The sequence below is a fragment of the Trachypithecus francoisi genome, unplaced genomic scaffold (genome assembly GCF_009764315.1).
Source record: "Trachypithecus francoisi isolate TF-2019V2 unplaced genomic scaffold, Tfra_2.0 Lachesis_group4, whole genome shotgun sequence".
Taxonomy (NCBI): Eukaryota; Metazoa; Chordata; class Mammalia; order Primates; family Cercopithecidae; genus Trachypithecus; species Trachypithecus francoisi.
In genome coordinates, this window is record NW_022681469.1 from 94,961,725 (window position 1) to 94,982,239 (window position 20,515).

At 40.0% G+C, this 20,515-nt stretch overlaps 1 protein-coding gene across 4 annotated transcripts; it reads left to right on the forward strand.

Annotated features, from left to right (window-relative positions):
• Window positions 1-1,522: 1,522 nt before the first annotated feature.
• NUP42 (nucleoporin 42) lies at window positions 1,523-20,349 on the forward strand. Of its 4 annotated transcripts, XM_033193052.1 has the most exons (8): window positions 1,524-2,173; window positions 5,318-5,546; window positions 7,253-7,347; window positions 14,677-14,753; window positions 15,511-15,597; window positions 16,310-16,384; window positions 18,804-18,888; window positions 19,507-20,346. In XM_033193052.1, the coding sequence occupies exons 1-8, from the start codon at window positions 2,053-2,055 to the stop codon at window positions 20,082-20,084; spliced, it is 1,347 nt and encodes a 448-aa protein (XP_033048943.1). In that variant the 5' UTR covers window positions 1,524-2,052; the 3' UTR covers window positions 20,085-20,346. The 4 variants fall into 4 exon arrangements, with proteins under 4 accessions (XP_033048941.1, XP_033048943.1, XP_033048940.1 ...); XM_033193050.1 differs by lacking the exon at window positions 16,310-16,384 and having other exon boundaries at window positions 1,523-2,450; window positions 19,507-20,349; XM_033193049.1 differs by lacking the exon at window positions 16,310-16,384 and having other exon boundaries at window positions 1,530-2,173; window positions 19,507-20,349.
• The last annotated feature ends 166 nt before the right edge of the window (window positions 20,350-20,515 follow it).

Consider the following 20,515-nt stretch of genomic DNA (forward strand, 5'->3'; position numbering starts at 1 on the left):
GAGCAGCTTGGCAGACACCACCTTAAGCAAGTGATCAATTGAGTATCACAAGTAACAGGACAAATTGAAACTGTGCACAACCTGCAATGTGAAAACCGCAGCATCACTTCTGTGATAATCCTGCCAAAGATGCATAATCTGAATCTACTCAAGAGAAAACATCAAACAGACCTGCACTAAGGAACTTCTACAGTATAACCAGCCTGTAGTCTTTAATGGTGTCAAGGTCATGAAAAGGAAAAACAAAAAATCTTCCAAATTGAAGGAGACAAAAGAAATATGGCTAAGCAACAATGATTCTGAACTGAACCCTTTTCCTCTAAAGGACAATATTGGGACATTTGGCAAAACATAAATGGAGTCTAAGGATTAGAGTAGTAGTGCATCAGTATCAATGTCCTAATTTTGTGGATTGTGTTGTGGTTATGTAGAATGCCCTGGTTTGTTTCTAGAAAATATACAGTGGCCGGGCGCGGTGGTTCAAGCCTGTAATCCCAGCACTTTGGGAGGCCGAGACGGGCGGATCACGAGGTCAGGAGATCGAGACCATCCTGGCTAACATGGTGAAACCCCGTCTCTACTAAAAAAAAAAATACAAAAAAAAACTAGCCGGGCGAGATGGCGGGCGCCTGTAGTCCCAGCTACTCGGGAGGCTGAGGCAGGAGAACGGCGTAAACCCGGCAGGCGGAGCTTGCAGTGAGCTGAGATCCGGCCACTGCACTCCAGCCTGGGCGACAGAGCGAGACTCCGTCTCAAAAAAAAAAAAGAAAAGAAAATATACAGCAAGTATTTGGATGATGGGGCATTAGGTCTGCAACATAGTCTCAAATGGTTCAGGAAAAAAGTTCTTTGTACTGCTATTTGTAACTTTTCCATAAATTTGTTTCAAAATAAATGAATTGCCTTGATTAAAGAAAATAAAAAACTAGTTTGGACAAGTAGTTCCCGTCCTGTAGATTCTGTCTTCAAAATCCAAACAAATTACATGAACAAGAATGATGGCTCACTCCCAGCCCAATAATCCTAAAACCACCAGCACAAACCTGTAAGCCAACAAAGTCAGATTTATTGACTTATTGCAATCAAGAAGACTGCACACCAGAGGAGCTGTGGGGTGTCTCACCATACAAAATAAAAGGTAGTTATTGTATGTTTTGGCAAGGAGAGTGAAGTTTAGGTGAAATTTAAATGAAATCTCAAAACATAGCTGTGTGTAAAGGCATTAACATCAGGTCTGGACGAGAATTGAATGTAGGGCATGTTTCCTTGGAAACTGCAAAGTTAAAAAAATATAGAATGTTTTCAGAAACCGTTTATATGAATGAAGCTCCACACCTAGGTAGAAATTGAGGCTGCTTCTCTGCGTCAGAGAGACTTAGATCCTAGGATGGACGTTTCACTGGTTCTGATATAATTTCAAACAGCAACATTTATGTGGACTTGAAAGAACAAGGTTTCCCAGTATGTAGTAAGAATGTACTGCTCACTCAAAGGGGTAATACTTCTCTCTTGCAGTATGTCCTAAAAGAAACATTGTTTCCTCTTAATGTCACGTCTGGCTTTATTTGACTCTGTTATCCATCCAGATGAAAGGCTGGGTATTTTGTTACTTTCTCAACCCGAGCTAAGTTTTACTGTCTTAGCAAGAACGACTCGGTCTCGCAAATCATAGCTAAGTCTCGTCTCGGGGCCTTGCTGAAGTTGTGAGTTTGCTTGCTCCGCTTTCCCCTCATTTTGGACCTCAAGCCTTCCTGTAGTCCGAGGCCCTGCACCGGGGTCAAACGCCCCTCCGGTCTTCACGTAACCGTTCAAGCATCCCGCCTTCCCAGGACACACTCAAGCGTCAGAGCGGTCCGCTCTTCTCAAATCTTATTGGCTCAAGTCCACGCGTCTCATGGCACTCGGGGGTGAGACAGGCGGAAAAAGGCTTTCCCCGGCGCGAGAAGATGACGTCACAATAGCCCGGCCGGGCTCGGAGGTTGCCTGGGGCTCTCTGCCCAGTAACTGGCATCGGTGCCGACCGAAGACCCCTCCGTCGGCAGCGCCGTTGCAATGGCCATTTGTCAATTCTTCCTTCAAGGCCGGTGCCGTTTTGGAGATCGGTGCTGGAACGAACATCCTGGTGCCAGGGGTGCAGGAGGAGGACGGCAGCAACCGCAGCAGCAGTCTTCAGGTGATTCTCCTCTGAATCCTCCGCGGTAACCGAGCCGTGAAGGGCCCGCTGGCGGGGACCCCCGCCTGTGTCCCAGTGCTGGTGACCCCAACGTGCCCGCGTCGCGGCCTTGCCGTCCCCACTGTGCCCTGCACAACGTTTTTAAACCGAGGGTTTTATCTACATATTATTCATGTGGTCCGTTTTTATTGAGCTTCAGAGGACCTGGGTTTGGGCCTGGATGCGTTTGCGAAACTGAGTTTTTAAATCGGAAGTAACTATCGAAACTACCTTGTAGGTAAATGCCGTAATTGAATATAATTTTTACTAAGTTGTTTTTTCGAGGGTGAGGCTAGCAGCTTGGGTCAGAATCAGGACTTCATTTTGGATAAGTCGTGGACTTCTTTGAAAATCTAATAAAACCAGCCAGGTGCGGTGGCTCACGCCTGTAATCCCAGCACTTTGGCAGGCCGAGGCGGGCGGATCACGAGGTCAGGAGTTCAAGACCAGCCTGACCAACATGGTGAAACCCCGTCTCTACTAAAACTACCAAAAAAAAATTAGCCGGGCGTGGTGGCGCGCGCCCGTAATCCCTGCTACTCAGGAGGCTGAGGCAGGAGAATCGCTTGAACCCGGGAGGTGAAGGTGGCAGTGGGCCGAGATCGCGCCACCCAACTCCAGTCTGGGCGACAGAGCGAGACTCTGTCTCAAAAAAAAAGAAAGAAAGAAAATCTAATAAAACCTGTAGAGCCATACCGCAGAAAAAATGCACCTGCTCATAAATTTGGGGTGAAATTGGGAAGGTGGGAAGTCCAGTTAACTCTCCGGGAGATGAGGAAAGGGGATGTGGGGGCCTCATTAATCTAATCCCTGGGCCTAGATCATTGTCAAAGCTTTCTATCTTAAGAAAGGAGAGATTAGACGTGAAACCTTAGAACAACACAAGATTTTAAAGATCGGGTTAATAATTAAGTGCTGTCTCCCTTCCCTCCCCTCCTTTAGGGCTCTTCATCTCATCTTATGTTATGTTATGTTATGTTATGTTATGTTATGTTATTTTTGAGACAGCGTCTTGCCCTGTCAGGCAGCTCACTGCAACCTCGGCCTCCCAGGCTCAAGCGATTCCCACGCCTCAACCTCCCGAGTAGCTGGGATTACGGGTGCCCGCCACAATGCCCTTGATAAGTTTTGTATTCTTAGGAGAGACAGGATTTTGCCATGTTGGCCAGAGTGGTCTCGAACTCGTGAACTCAGGTGATCCGCCCGCTTCGGTCTTTCAAAGTGCTGGGATTACAGGCGTGAGCGACTGCGGCAGGCTATGTCTCACCTTTAAACCTTGTATTGCTTGATGGTTTCACGTCTGATCCCACTTAAGGGAAGACAGTCCTTTTATTTCATCCACAATTTAGTGAAATATTTAAAACCAAAAATTAGGACTCAGGTCTGAGGAATGTGAGTGTAAACAAAATTTAGCAGACAAACTTTGTATTTAGCTCCCAGAAACAAATGAATGTTTCTGGAATTATAAGTATGAAGAACAAAAGCAATAGTAAAAAAAAAAAAAAGGAGGAAGTGAGTTTCTTCAGTTATATCATACCCCGGTGAAATTTGGAACTTTAGAAGAAGATACCATTAACTCCTACTTGAAGGATCTGGTCTAGCAATCTCCACTTTTTTTTGTTGTTGTTGTTAGGGTAGTTTAGAGTTGCAGGATGAACTTTCACAACTGGGCATGTTTGTCATTCCAACTTTTCATATATTTAATGGCTTATCTCCTAATTCAGTCAGAAACGAGATGAATTACCTTAATCTTGGCCCCAAAAAGAAAGTGATGAGTAAATGAGATTGCTAAAGTGATTTTAAAAAACAAAACCAATATGTAAAGAGAGGAGATAATCTTTTTGACTCACAATGATATTTATGAAATAATGGAAAGCTACTCATAGAGGAACTACATGCATTTTGTTCACATGTAAATACCATGTAAAATCTCTCTGTGAAAATAGGTGTGTAGGTGTTTGCCCAGAGAGAAGACTGCATCAAATAGACTTAAGCATCTGTCCAAAAACAGAGGGTAGAATCTAATCTTTCATATTCAAGAAACCAATTCAATGTCCATTTTTCAGCCTTTACTACAGTATAGGGCCTGGTGGGGGAGCAAAGAATGATAAAAACACAAGTTTTTATCCTGAAGGAGTTTATGATTTATGATGCATGCCTTCTGTCAACTTAACTATCAAGCAGTTGTTTATTTAATAAGCTTTGTCAGCTGAATTTAGTAAAATATCATTTTCTATATTATTTTCTTCTGAATCTCAAATGCAATTGGCCACTATATGATTTGTTGATATTACAACCTAACTACTGTCTGTAAATAAAAAATGAAGAGATTGTCATTTAAAATGAGTTTAAATGTAGTGCTTGTTGAATCTTTCTATAATGTCTAGACATACTAAGATATGAAGATTTTTGAGATTTAAAAGAACAGTTGCTGGGCACAGTAGCTCATGCCTGTAATCCCAGCACTTTGGGAGGCCACGGCGGCTGGATCACTTGAGCCCAGGAATTCGAGACCAGCCCAGGCAATATGGCAAGACTCTGTCTCTACAAAAAGTACAACAATTAGCCAGACATGGTGGTGTGCAAAAAACCCCTGTGGTCCCAGCTACTCAGGAGGCTGAGGTGGGAGGATTGATTGAACCTGGGAGGTTGAGGTTACAGTGAGCCAAGATCATGCCACTGTCCTCCACCCTGGGCAACAGAGTGAGACCCTATCTCAATTAAAAAGAAAATAAGGCCGGGCACGGTGGCTCAAGCCTGTAATCCCAGCACTTTGGGAGGCCGAGACGGGCGGATCACGAGGTCAGGAGATCGAGACCATCCTGGCGAACACGGTGAAACCCCATCTCTACTAAAAAAGTACAAAAAACTAGCCAGGCGAGGTGGCGGATGCCTGTAGTCCCAGCTACTCGGGAGGCTGAGGCAGGAGAATGGCGTGAACCCGGGAGGCGGAGCTTGCAGTGAGCTGAGATCCGGCCACTGCACTGCAGCCTGGGCGACAGAGCGAGACTCTGTCTCAAAAAAAAAAAAAATTAAAATAAAATAAAATAAAATAAAATAAAAAAAGTTGCAAGTAAAATTATTTTGTTTTATTGTTTATTTTAGGTAATAATAGACGTGGATGGAATACCACTAGCCAGAGATACTCCAGTGTCATCCAGCCATCCAATTTCTCCAAATCCACACCATGGGGGGGCAGCAGAGATCAAGAAAAGCCATCTTTCGGTTCTTTTGATTCTGGAGCTTCAACTAACAGGAAAGAAGGCTTTGGATTGTCTGAGAACCCATTTGCTTCACTTAGTCCTGATGAGCAGAAAGATGAAAAGAAACTTCTGTAAGTGAAAGCTTTCAGGAAAATTACTATCCATTTGCTTATGTTTTTTCAAAAGCACCTACAATGTTTGTATTTTGTTTTCTCTTTTTTTGTAACATCTTTTCATAATACAATATTTTCTTTAAAAAAAGAAATAATGTATTATTTTTAAATCAGAGTAAGCAAAAAAAAGAAGTCACCCACAATCCTATCACTCATAGATAGCCACTTTTTTGCTATGTATTATCCTAAACTTTATTTCACTTAAAAATATATTATCTTTCTATAATAGTAGAGTGCCTTCCTAGGGATAATTATGCTTTTTCCACTTTGTGTTGATAACACTATATTGTGAATATCTTTCTGAGATTAGTCCTCCTTAAGTTCATTCTAACTTACAAGTCCTTTACAAAGTGTGATGTAATTTAGAACAACTTGTAAACTTGGAGGTCACTTATACCATCTCTGTCTCTCTCTCTCTATTTATTTATCTAGAGACAGAGTCTCGCTCTGTTGCCCAGGCTAGAGTGCAGTGGTGCAATCTCAGCTCACTGCAGCCTCCACCTTCTAGGCTCAAGCCATTCTCCTGCCTCAGCCTCCCAAGTAGCTGGTATTACAGGTGCCTGACACCACGCCAAGCTCATGTTTTGTGTTTTTAGTAGAGATTGGGTTTCACCATGTTGGCCAGGTTGGTCTTGAACTCTTGACCTCAAGTGATCTGCCTGCCTCAGCCTCCCAAAGTGCTGTGATTATAGGCATGAGCCACCATACCCAGTCACATATCTTATTTCTTTCTAAAACTTTTACTTGGATTATCCTATTCGAACTGATCTCATTTGATTTCCTACATTTATTGTGAGGTAGTTACATGACATTTCTTGAGAATATTTATGGTAAAATTTATGGCTGGTGTCAAAACAATGCTTGGCTATCTGTAATGTTCCCTCAACTCATGGTGACCAGGATGGAATTTAAATGTAACTGGTTAGTCTTTTACTTCTAATTAAATCAGAACCAGTTGTAGATATTTTGAGCCATGTACCATATACAGCCGATTTTTTTTAAGTAAATGAACAAACAAAACCTTACTTTCTGCATTTGTTACAGTCCTAAATTTAATACAGTTTTCTCTGTGATAATTCTCCTTTTATTGACATAATCTAAGTAGGAAGAAACTTTAATTTACAGCCGAATCTACCCACAGCATTACCACAGATTAGTTGTATAGATGTGGGTCTGTTTCCCCTGTTGCAAAATGTGAGAATTAGATAAAATGATCTCTGAAGTCCTATACCCCACTTTTAAAATATTATGATTCTGTATCACGTAAGTGGTACTTTGTTCTTTCCAGTTAAATGATTATTGATGTTTGTGATAATTAACAAAGAAAGATTAAAGTTACTATTTTAGATTTTAATTCCTAAAAAAAGTATGGTATCTGTGATAGTATTTATGTAAGTATATTGGTTAATGGGTCAGTGTATTGGAAAATCAAACTCATTAACTTCTCTGACATTATAATACCATTTGTAACCATGAAATATAGTTCACACTTCTATAAACTTGTGCTTTAAAGAACACTCTTCAGAAAATATAATGGAAAAGATTTTGAACTATGTATTTACTAGAATTTAAATTTTCAGTTGTGGAAAACCATTAATAATAAATTTCACCAAGCAGCTAAGAAGATCCTTTACTCTTTTTTGTTTGTTTTTTCTTTTTTGCAGGGAAGGAATTGTAAAAGATATGGAGGTTTGGGAATCATCAGGGCAGTGGATGTTTTCTGTTTATTCACCAGTGAAAAAGAAACCTAATATTTCAGGTAACTGAAAAATTGTGCATTTAAAAAATATGTTCTAAAACTATTATTTTCTAAAACTAAAAGAATGCCAAATAATCAACCACCAACTTAGCTACAAGTAGGAGAGTTTGGACATTGTTTAAAGTATTTGAGTATTCTAGCCAAACTTCATAATTTAGAGATTAAGATTGGAGAATATAGTCTTTTAAGACATGTAGTTCTTGGGAGAAAACATTTAAATAAAGCCCAGGAAGAGACTCTACATTCTTGATTCCCTGTATATACAACTTTGGAACCTCTTAGCTTCCTGTAGTGAATAGAAGAGTCACATCCTGCCTGTCATTAAGGCCTTGGCTGCCTGGTTCTGTTCTTTCTTCCCTATCTTTCCTTCTAAGAATAGTTGTGTGGAGACCCGTTCTGGAAATAATGTTTAAATGTGAGGAGGCTTAGCCAGGCTACAGGGATAACAATTTTTTTTTTTTTTTTTTGAGACAGAGTTTCACTCTTGTCCCCCAGGCTGGAGTGCAGTGATGCGATCTCGGCTCACTGTGACCTCTGCCTCCCAGGTTCAAGTGATTCTCCTGCCTCAGCCTCCTGAATAGCTGGCATTACAGGTGCCTGCCACCACACCCGGCTAATTTTTGTATTTTTAGTAGAGACGGGGTTTCGCCATGTTGGCCAGGCTGGTCTCAAACTCCTGACCTCAGCTGATCTGCCTGCCATGGCCTCCCAAAGTGCTGAGATTACAGGTGTGAGCCACCACACCTGGTCTGGGGCCTGAAATAGCATTTGCTTTAGAATATTCTTCTCTCTCTTTTTTTTTTTTTTTTTTTTTGGTCCGTAGTCCCTAAGCCTTTTCTGGGCTGAAACCTACACCACCAGGCTTTTCCAAGCCCACTCTAGGTGTTCCTGGGCCTCCATCCTTTTGAGGAAGCAGTGGGTACCTTGCAGATGGGAGCCCTTGCAATCAATATCGCAGAACCTTGGGATCTTTCCTCTATCTCAGTTCTAGTTGCTCATTTTCTGTGAGCATTTGCATTGCAACGCTTCTTATTTATTTATTTGTCCATTTAACAAATAATTACTGAATTTCTTTTGTGCTAAGTGCTAGGAATATAGTGATGAGCAAGACAGACAAGATCCCTTCCTTATGAATCTTACATTCTTGAGGGAGGAAGACAATAAGTGCTGCAAATAAACTAAGATGATTTCAGATAATGATATTTTCTATAGAGAAACAACAAAGTATTAAGCCCTTAATCAGCTTAAGTATTAGTACTTGAGTATTAATCCATTCCAAATTGAACCTAATGCCTGTTGCCCTAAAGCAGTGGTTCTCAAAATGTGGATTCCTGAATACGGTTGCCAGATAAAATATGGGACATCCAGTTATATTTAAACTTCAGATAAACAAACAGTATTTTTAATATGTGTACATCCCATGTAATATTTGAGGCACATTATACTAAAAAAAGTATTTATTGTATATCTGAAATTCAAATTTAACTGGGCATCCTGTATTTTTATTTGCTGAATCTGGCAACTTTATCCCTGAGGCCCTTTTAGGAGTTGCCAAAGTTCAAAAATATTTTCTAATAATACGAAGTGATTAATTGCCATTTTTCACTGTGGTGACATTTGCACTGTTGGTGCAAAAGCATTGATGAGTAGAACTACTTGTATCTTAGCATGAATCAAGGCAGAGGCAATAAATTACTAGTAGATATCACAATAAAAAAAAGTTTAATGCCATTTGAACTTAAGAACTTCCTTTAAGAAGACATAAAAATTATTAATTTTGTTAACCCTTGACCCTGAGTACACACCTTTTTAGTATTCTGTGTGACAAAATGGGGAGCACATACAAAGTGTGTCTGCCCCATGCCCAAGTGTGATGGTTATCTTGTGTGATTGTTCATGTTGGACTGAGCTAGCCACTTTTTTCAAAGACAGTGTTTATTTGAAAGGAATGACAACTATGGTTATTTAGAAGAAAACAGTTGATAGTGTTTATTGCCAAAGAAAAAAATTAAAACTTTCAAGCAAAAATTGGAATTACAGAAAACTTTTTTGTCATCATGAACATGATGACTTCTCAATACTTAAAATCTCTTCTGATGAAACGGATGGCAACATTCACAAATGTGAGGGCCACACACAGCAGCTCATGCCTGTCATCCCAGTGTTTTTGGAGGCTGAGGTAGGAGGATGGCTTGAAGCCAGGAGTTTGAGACCCCCCTGGAAAACATAACAAGACCCTGTCTCTACAAAAAATAGAAAAATTAGCCTGAGTATGATGGCATATGCCAAGAGTCTTAGCTACTCTGGAGGCTGAGGTGGGGGGATCACTTGAGTTCAAGAGTTCAAAGTTATGATGAGTTCTGATGGTGCCTCCACACTCCAGCCTGGTTGACAGAGTGAGACCCTGTCTCTTTAAAAAAATTTTTTGGCCGTGTGCGGTCGCTCACGCCTGTAATCCCAGCACTTTGGGAGGCCAAAGTGGGCGGATCATGAGGTCAGGAGATGGAGACCATCCTGGCTAACACAGTGAAACCCTGTCTCTACTAAAAAATACAAAAAATTAGCCAGATGTTGTGGCGGGCACCTGTAGTCCCAGCTACTCAGGAGGCTGAGGCAGGAAAATAGTGTGAACCTGGGAGGCGGAGCTTGCAGTGAGCCGAGATTGTGCCACTGCATTCCAGCCTGGGTGACAGAGTGAAACTGTCTCAAAAAAAAAAAAAAAAAAATTTTTTTTTATGTTGTGTAATAACATGCCAATGTTTGGAAGTTCTGCATAACTCGGTGAACTGGCATTTTTCAAATGACTTATGTGTGAGATTACAAAATTATGCATGGCTGAAAGTCCTTTCTACATGCATGGTAAACCAATGGATTTTAATATACCACAAAAAGTTCATTAGTATGGCTTGAGTCTGTGTTATGGTTAACTTTTAAGAAACTACTGGCCGGGCGCGGTGGCTCAAGCCTGTAGTCCCAGCACTTTGGGAGGCCGAGACGGGCGGATCACGAGGTCAGGAGATCGAGACCATCCTGGCAAACACTGTGAAACCCCGTCTCTACTAAAAAATACAAAAAACTAGCCGGGCGAGGTGGCGGGCGTCTGTAGTCCCAGCTACTCGGGAGGCTGAGGCAGGAGAATGGCGTGAACCCGGGAGGCGGAGCTTGCAGTGAGCTGAGATCCGGCCACTGCACTCCAGCCCCGGCGACAGAGCAAGACTCCGCCTCAAAAAAAAAAAAAAAAAAAGAAACTACCACTGTCAAGTTTTGGTGTAGTATCAAAGAAAAATGTCCACAGTTATTTGAAAAAGCCATTTAAGTCTTCCTTTTCCAATACGTGTCTGTGTGAGTGCCCGTTTTCTGCATACACTTCAGTCAGAACAACATATTGCAACAGAATGAATGCAGAAACATATATAAGAATCCAACAGTCTTCTATTAAGCCAAACATTAAGAGATGTATAAACATAAAGCAAGGCTATTCATCTTACTAAATTTTCATTTTTTGTTTTGGAAAATAGCTTTTTCATTTATGTAGATAGGTAATTGGTTTCTTTTAAGTAAATTAATACTAAGTTTCTCAGTTTTCATTTAGAATGTTGTAATTATCAATGTAAGTAACCCATGTAAACAAACATTCTTTGGGGTCCTTAATGATTTTTAAGAATGTAAAGGAGTCCTGAGACCAAAAGTTTGCGTACTTCTCTCCTTTTGTGGTATTATATTAAAATCCACTGGTTTATCATGCATGTAGCATTGATCCATTGTATTAATAAATTAACTTTTTCTATGCAGCTATAATAGAATGATACTACTTTTGCCCCATTTTGCAAGACTTGAGAAAATTGTCACTCAAATCATTTTCTGTGTTCTGTGGTTCAGATAAGGAATTCTGGTTGAGCTTGGCTGAAAGGAATAGGAGGCAATTAGGGGAACAATGTTCCTTTAGATAGAGTGGTTATCTATTCCTGGGAGGCAGTATTGGGAATGAGTCCTGCATAAAGAGAGGGTATCAGTTACGGGAAGATTTGGGGAAAACATTCCTGGCAGTAGGACTAGCTATTGCAAAGGCCCTGAGGTAAGAACAAGGTTGGCAGTGTTTACAGACTAGTGAGGCCTGAATTACTGGAGGAGAGTAAACAAGGGAAAGTAATATGACAGTAGGGCCAGAGAGATAGCCAGGGGCCAGATCATGTTGGGCCTAATTGCACTGGGCAGGCAGCCATGAAGAACTTTAAGCAAAAGAGGGACGTGATCTGATTAGGAAAAGCTAACTCAACATGCTGTGTGAGGGGGATAACAAAGGTCTGTTGGGAGCAGAGGCAAAAGTAGAGATAGGGAGACAGAAGATGTTGCTGCTTGTGACTAGAGTTCATAGCAGTGAAGACAGAATTGGTCATATTTGGGTTCTCTGTTGGAGCTTGAACTGGCAGGATACTGATTAATTAGGTATAGGGAAAGAGAAATCCAAGGTGATTCCTAGGGTTTTTTGGCTTGAGGCGTCAGTAAAGATGGGGAAGACAAGTCATTAGAAGGAATCCAGGGTTCTGCTTTGAACATTTAGTCTTTCCTTTATTCTGAAGCAGGTGTCCTTCGAGTTAATAATAACTGGGTTACAAGGAATTCTTTGTAGAAAATATCTTGAACATTTTTTGCCTTTCTTAGTAAGTTTGCCCAATTATAAAAGTTACAGGTTTTGGACCAGATGTGGTGGCTCATGCTTGTAATCCTAGCGCTTTGGGAGGCTGAGGCAGGTGGATCACTTGAGCCCAAGAGTTTGAGACCAACCTGGGCAACATAGCGAAACCCTGTCTCTACCAGGGTGTGGTAGCACATTCCTATAGTCCCAGCTACCCAGGAGGCTGAGATGGGAGGATCACTTGAGTCCAGGAAGTCAAGGCGGCAATGAGCCACTGCACTCCAGCCTGAGTGACAGGAATGAGACCCTGTCTCTAAAATAAAAAAAAAAAAACAGGTTACAGCTTTTGCTTTAGAAAACTTGGAAAGTACAGAAATATATAAATAAAATAAAAATAACCTGTTATCACAGAGATAACTACTACATTTTAGTATATTTCTTTCAAAACATACACACACAAACATACTTCTTGTTTATGTATACAATTGACCCTTGAACAACATAGAGTTTAGGGGCACTGGTCCTCTGTGCAGTCAAAAATCCACATATAAGTTTTGATTCCCCAAAAACTTAACTACTAATAACCTACTGTAAGAGAAAAGAAAATGTTAAGAAAATCATAGGGGGTCAGGCGTGGTGGCTCACGCCTGTAATCCCAGCACTTTGGGAGGCCGAGGTGGGCGGATCACAAGGTCAGGAGTTCGAGACCAGCCTCGCCAATGTGGTGAAACCCCATCTCTACTAAAGATACAAAAACAATTAGGTGGGTTTGGTGGTGTATGCCTATAATCCCAGCTACTGGGGAGGCCGCAGCAGGAGAATTGCCTGAACCTGGGAGGCAGAGGTTGCAGTAAACCGAGATCACGCCACTGTACTCCAACTTGGGCAACAGAGCAAGACTTCATCTCAAAAAAAAAAAAAAAAAAAAAGGAAAATCATAAGGAAAAGAAAACATATTCTTCACATAGTGGAAGTGGATCATCATAAAAGTCTTCATCCTTGTCTTTAAGTTGAATAGCAGAGGGATAGGTGGGTTTGGTCTTGCTGTCTCAGGAGTGGCAGAGGCAGAAGAAAATTCCTGCACAAGTGGGCCCTGTACAGCTGTGTGTACAGTTGGCTCTTGAGCAGAACTGCAAGGGTCCACTTGTACAGGGATGTACAAGTTGTTCTATGTGTGTATATATGTATACCTATACATATATATACATATATATAATTAGGATCGTAATCTAGTTTTTCTTTGTTTTGTTTTGTTTTTTTGAGATAGAGTTTCGCTCTTGTTGCCCAGGCTGGAGTGCAGTGGCGCAATCTCAGCTCACTACAGCCTCCGCCTTCTGGGTTCAAGTGATTCTCCAGCCTCAGTCTCCTGAGCCACTCGGATTATAGGCATATGCCAACACGCCTAACGAATTTTTGTATTTTTAGTAGAAATGGGGTTTCGCCATGTTGGCCAGGCTGGTCTTGAACTCCTGGCCTCAGGTGATCCACTGGCCTTGGTCTCCCAAAGTGCTGGGACTACAGGCATGAGCCACGGTGCCCAGCTGTAATCTAGTTTTATTTATTTATTTATTTTTGAGGCAGAGTCTCACTTTGTTGCCCAGGCTGGAGTGCAGTGGCACAATCTCAGCTGACTGCCACCTCTGCCTCCCAGGTTCAAACAATTCTCCTGCCTCAGCCTCCCAAGTAGCTGGGATTACAGGCGCATGCCACCATGCCCGGCTAATGTTTTGTATTTTTAGTAGAGATGGGATTTCACCATATTAGCCAAGATGGTCTCGATCTCCTGACCTCGTGATCCATCTGCCTCAGCCTCCCAAAGTGCTAGGACTACAGGTGTGAGCTACTGCGCCTGGCCCTAGTTTTATATTCTAATTTTTGCTTTCAGTTTGTCTCTGGTACTAAAAATATTACAATGAGCACCCTTATACGTAGTGACCTTTGTTTACATATATAACTATTTCCCAAGGTTAAATCCTATAAATTGTATAAGTCACAGGATATGAATGTTTTTCAGGCTTGTGATGCTTATTAATAATTATCCCTCCCAGAAAACTTGTACCATTTTAATTCCCTTAGCAGTAATTTAGGAAATGATACATTTCACCACGTTTGGAACAACAGTAAATACCAGCTTTTAAAATTTCTGCCAGTCTGATAAGTAAAGCATTTTATCTATATTTTAAGTTGCATTTAACTTTCATTTATTTACTATTTTGTTTTTGTGTGTGTGAATTGCCTGTTCATTATCTTTGCCCAAATTCATTTACTTTGCTCATTTATTTGTAAGAGCTATTTATACATTAGGGCATTAGTTCTTCTCTTGTCATATATGTTAAAATTGCAATTTTCCTAGTGTACAATTTGCCTTGTAATTTTGCTTATTATACTTTCTGGCAGATTTTTTTAAATAAAAGTTTGAATATAAGTGTAGTCAAATCTTTCTCTTGTGTTTGTTGTTCATTCTACCCCACCTATCTTTAGAAAATCTTCCCCATTTAAAGATCAAAATAACCAACTATATTTTACTGTAATTTTACACTTTATTAAACATTGAGTGTAGGCTTTAAGTTTCTTCCTTATGATTATGAAAATTTTCTAATCAACATTAGATATTTTCTTGTTTAGCACCTGTAGCTTTACTATCAAAATTATTGGCATTTATTTTAAAGATTCCAATTGATTCCTCACTTCAGGTTTTACAGACATTTCACCAGAGGAATTGAGGCTTGAATACCATAACTTCTTAACCAGCAATAACTTACAGAGTTATGTAAGTTTGTTTCCTATTAATCTACTGCAATAACAGATGAGCTGTTAATTACTGCTTTCTTTATCGTGGCTTGTATTTTGGCAAAACTGATGAAGTCTATGATCTTTTTTCAGGAGAAGGCTGTTTTTCTTTTCTATATTATTTTCATTGAAATTGGTTGGTTATTAAAATGATAGTATATTTTTACTTTAATAATTAGGAATATTACTATTTTTATTACAAATTACCCAACAGTCCCCGAAATGAAACCGTTTTATCATTTGACAGATATTTATTGAACACCTGTTAGGTACAGATCCAGTGATGAATGCTAGAAAAACAAAGTTAAATAAGATACAGTCTGTAATACAGATTAACATCTTCATATATCAGATATCAAAAAAAATAAAAATCTTGACAATAAGTTGAGTACCTGAAGGAAGCAGTTTAAATGCTGTATTTTTCTGTTTCTACAGTCATGATCATGCATTTCAACTAGTACATGTGTTCACCTCCCATCCAAATATAACTAACTACCTGCTGCCAAATGCTTGTGATATTAACCAGATGATACAAGGAGTTGAACAGGGAAAGGGAACTGGAGCTGGAATATCTTTGACAAACAGGCCAAGTCAATGCAAATTTTGCAAGTCATGGGCCATAAAACTGTTACATAAACCTTTCGTGATTTTGGCAAAGAAATATGTGAAGTTTTTATTGAAGAAACTAACTTAAACATACAATATTGAACTGTTATTTTTCTGTCTTCCCTTTTCAGCTAAATTCTGTCCAACATTTAATAAATCAATGGCGGAACAGGGTAAATGAACTGAAAAGTCTAAATATATCAACTAAAGTAGCTTTGGTGAGTATGGGAGAGTTTTCTTGAGGGAAGTGTCTTACCTATTGGTTTTTTGAAGAGGATATTTTACTTTAGATTTGGAAAGCAAAACAAAAATTTTCTGTCAAGAATTATGATACACACATTCCCAAAATAGCATCACTTAAGAGTCAAGGTCTTGAAATAGTTTTCTCTGTGTTCTTTGCTCAGAAAAGCAGAAATAGTTATGCTTTTTTTTTTTTTTTTTTTTTTGAGAAGGAGTCTGGCTTTGTGGCCCAGGCTGGAGTGCAGTGGCGCGATCTCAGCTCACTGCAAGCTCCGCCTCCCGGGTTCACGCCATTCTCCTGCCTCAGCCTCCCGAGTAGCTGGGACTACAGGCGCCCGCCACCTCGCCCGGCTAATTTTTTGTATTTTTTAGTAGAGACGGGATTTCACCGTGTTAGCCAGGATGGTCTCGATCTCCGGACCTCGTGATCAGCCCGTCTCGGCCTCCCAAAGTGCTGGGATTACAGGCGTGAGCCACCGTGCCAGTTATGCTTTTAAAAGCTTTTTAGAGTAAAGTTGTTAACTTTGGTAGTGCTAGTTTTGAAAATGGCAAACTGTTATATAAATTCAAGTATTTAAAGTTATCTGTATGTAAAAAGAAATTACTTTGAACAATTATATGAATGCACATTTAGAATGTAATGTATCATTTTGCGACGGAAGAACACAGTATGTTCCTTGTCTTAAACAGAAATGCCTTTGGAAGATATATACCCACCTGTCTCCAAAGATCTATGGTCCTGACTGTAGCAAGTTCATTATCCTTGTAAATAAAGTTATGATGTTTCTACACCCATTAAAAAGTTCTTAAGAATTTTATTTTAAAATCAGATATTCACTTTTATAATTTTAATATTTCCAATTTCTCAGATGGTTTCTACTCTGTATAAAGGATATGAGAGTACTGTGTCCCTACGCTTAGTGAACGGTTGACAGTCCCAACACCCCTCCCCTTTCTTAAATATGTGCTTCCTGAATAACTAGACTCTTGTGCAAGCTAATTTCTTTGACCTTTTAGTTGTTGTAATGCTATTTGAATTTAGTAGGATCTCTTGGAAGTAGTCTGTCCTTGTGTGGCCCACCATCACCATGGATGAGAGCTGATGGAGAAAGGATAACTGAGTCCAAAGAACTGTGGAACTTCCCTCAGGGCTGGAAGGTCCCTGCTCTTTGCTAGCTGCCCAGGGCCCCCCCATAGGTGAGGATGTGGGACAACCCACCCATAGCTGACTTAACATGTATCAGTAGTTCATGCCTTCTTTATGCTGAATGGTAACCCATTGTATGGATATATTATAATTTATCATCTGCCTGTTAATGAATATTACACTGAGGAAGAGAAGCCAGACCAAAAAAAAAAAAAAACCCAATAGTGTAGACCGTGTGATGCCATTTGTATGAAACTCTGGAAAAGACAAGTCTCATTTGTAGTGATAGAAAGCAGATAGAGTGGTTGCCGGGGACGAGGAGTTGAGAGGGAGTTGACTGGAAAGGGACACAAAAGAACTTTCAGGGAACAGAAATGTTTTGAATCTCGATTGTGGTGGTTGCAAGTTTGTTAGAACTCATTGAAATATATACAAAAAATGGATGCATTTTATTATATTAGACTATACCTCAAAAAAAGTTGATTCTTTAAAGAATGCTCTTGAGGGCTGGGCGCGGTGGCTCACGCCTGTAATCCCAGCACTTTGGGAGGCCGAGGCAGGCGGATTATGAGGTCAGGAGTTTAAGACCAGCCTGACCAACGTGTTGAAACCCGGTCTCTACTAAAAATACAAAAATTAGCCAGGCATGGTAGCACACGCCTGTAATCTTAGCTACTCAGGAGGCTGAGGCAGGAGAATCACTTGAACCCAGGAGGTGGAGGTTTCAGTCTCAAAAAAAAAAATTTTTTTTGTTGTTATTTTTTGGTTTTTTTTTTTTTTTCTTTTTTGAGATGGAGTCTCGCTCTGTCACCCAGGCTGGAGTGCAGTGGCGCAGTCTCGGCTCACTGCAAGCTCTGCCTCCAGGGTTCACGCCATTCTCCGGCCTCAGCCTCCCGAGTAGCTGGGACTACAGGCACCTGCCACCATGCCTGGCTAATTTTTTTGTATTTTTAGTAGAGACGGGGTTTCACTGTGTTAGCCAGGATGTTCTCAATCTCCTGATGTCATGATCTGCCCGCCTCAGCCTCCCAAAGTGCTGGGATTACAGGTGTGAGCCACCGCACCGGCCAGAGAGTGCTTTTGAGGCTTCCAAATGAAAGAAATCGCTTATGTTTGCTTTGGATGATTAAGAAAGTCTTCTTGGAAGGAAGGAACAAGTACAAAGTTCCTTGAAAGGAGGATTAAGATTTCAGTAAGCAGAGATGAAAGACATTTCTAGAGCACAGAATAGCAAAAACATAAAGTACTTTCAGGGAATGGGAAATGTTTAATGGATGTTTGGTCATAAGCTTTTAATTATATAATAGTGGATCTACTTCATTTCGAGTATTAGAGTTGACTGGGTATTCTATAAAGGTCCTTTTTACCTAATATCTAGATTTCTCTATAAATGCAGATCTAACCTTATACACACTGAAAAGAATTTAAAAATATTTTTCTCATTATAATACCTGCTCATTGTAGGAATTTAGAAAGTATAAAAAAGCATAAATAAAATTTAAATCAACCGTAATTCATCAGCCAGAGACAATCACTGTTAACTTACTAATGTACATTTTTTATGCATATTCATATTACTAGTTGTGATTATACTGTTTATACAGTATTAGATCTTATCCTTTTCAACATCATATTATGGGCATTTTCCATGTTAAGCATTTAACTTTGCCTTTTTTAATGCACTTTTTTCTTCTCTTTTCTGTTCTTTTTTTGAGTCAGAGTCTTACTTTGTCACCCAGGCTTTCCCAGGCTCAAGTGATCGTCCCACCTCAGGTTCCCAAATAGCTGGGACCACTGGCTAATTTTTTGTAGAGATGGGGGTCTCACTGTGTTGCTGAGGCTCATCCCAGATTCATAGGCTCAAGCCCTTCACCACCTCAGCCTCCCAAAGTGCTAGGATTACAGGTGTGAGCCACCACACCCAGCCTTTAATGCACATTTTAAAAAATTGAATTTGTCCATAAAATGTATAGAAAAGATACTGGAGCATTATTCATCAAGCACTTTATTATTTGCACACTTTTTTTTTTTTTCCAGCTCTCTGATGTAAAGGATGGTGTAAATCAAGCAGCACCTGCATTTGGATTTGGCAGTAGTCAAGCAGCAACATTTGTGTCGCCAGGTAAGTGATAAAGTAATGCAGGACTTAACAGATTTAGAAAAATTAGATTTTATAGGTTTCAAATTATAAGACTGAATCACCATTTTAAATTACCTTCATAAATTCTACAACCTTCCATCATAGAACCTCAAAGCATTTGGCTCATTAGACATTTGTGAAAGGGAGGCCAGACTGGGCATGTTCTTTGAAAGACACTTAAGCTTTAGAAGTCCATTTTAGAAATGGTTTTTCAGGAGTTTTGTAGAAGTACATAGCTATGATAGCAGCACCTTTGAGAACTTTCTTGCCACTGTGTTTAACAGCATAGCATTGTCTTCAGGTGGCAGCTCTGGTGAGGTAAGTAGAAACCAAAGTGAAAGTCTATATTCTCTAGTCCCTGTGGTTTCTCCTTGGGTGAAGGTCAATCAAGGTGAAAATGGGATTGTTAGTAGAAAAGGCAGCAAGCAGGCTTTAGTGGGTAGTTCTAGCCTCTCATTTTTACTTTTTTCATCTCATCCTTCCAGTAAGTTTCTCAATACTGAAACATGACATAAATAAGAAAGAAAGATAGGGGGAGGAAATAATTGTGACATTTTTCTGACTATAATAGATTTTTTTTGTTTTGTTTTGTTTTTTTAGGCTTTCCAGTCAATAACAGCAGCAGTGATAATGCTCAGAACTTTAGTTTTAAAACAAACTCTGGATTTGCCACTGCCTCTTCTGGAAGCCCTGCTGGTTTTGGGAGTTCCCCAGCATTTGGAGCTGCAGCCTCTACCAGTTCAGCTGTCTCTACTTCTGCTCCAGCTTTTGGATTTGGGAAACCTGAAGTTACATCGGCTGCATCATTTTCATTCAAAAGCCCTGCAGCTTCCAGCTTTGGATCACCTGGATTTTCAGGACTTCCAACTTCCTTGGCAACAGGTTCTATTAGAGCTCCAGTGACCCCAGCCTTTGGAAGTGGCAGTTCTGTGGCTGGTTTTGGTAGTCCGGGCTCACATTCTCACACTGCTTTTTCTAAGCCATCCAGTGACACTTTTGGAAATAGCAGCATATCCACTTCTCTCTCAGCCTCAAGCAGCATCTTTGCAACAGATAATGTGTTATTCACACCGAGAGATAAACTAACAGTAGAAGAACTGGAACAATTTCAATCCAAGAAATTTACTCTGGGAAAAATTCCATTAAAGCCTCCACCTCTGGAACTTCTAAATATTTAAAAGGGCAATTTTAAATACAAAAAAGAACGATGTTTGAAATTGTTTTGAGTGATTCATATAGAGGTGCATATATGCATACATGTATTATTCATAAGGAATATAAGCTTCCATTAATAGTGATTTTAAATTTTATTTTTTTCTTAAGTCTAAATATTTAAGTAAAAAGTAACAAAAACTCAGCAAGCAAGGGAATTTTTTTGTACTGTAATTTTGAATGGAACCGAAAAATTGTGCACGAATAAAGTACTTTTCTCTTGCCACACCACTTTACTATCTCACCATTTAAAGTTTTAAACTTTTTTTTTTTAGGAAGGAGATAATTTCTGGAACTATTGGGGGAATATGCTCAAATATTTAGCCTACTGTTAGAATAAACATTGATAGCATGACTTCATGTTCAAGATTCTCTCAAAGAGATAAATCACAGTTTG

Coding starts and splice junctions, on each gene's coding strand:
- NUP42 (XM_033193052.1), top strand. CDS start 2,053: ATGGCCATTTGTCAATTCTTCCTTCAAGGCCGGTGCCGTTTTGGAGAT. Junction 7,348..14,676: donor AAAGAAACCTAATATTTCAG/GTAACTGAAAAA, acceptor TCCTCACTTCAG/GTTTTACAGACATTTCACCA. Junction 15,598..16,309: donor TATCAACTAAAGTAGCTTTG/GTGAGTATGGGA, acceptor TGTCTTAAACAG/AAATGCCTTTGGAAGATATA.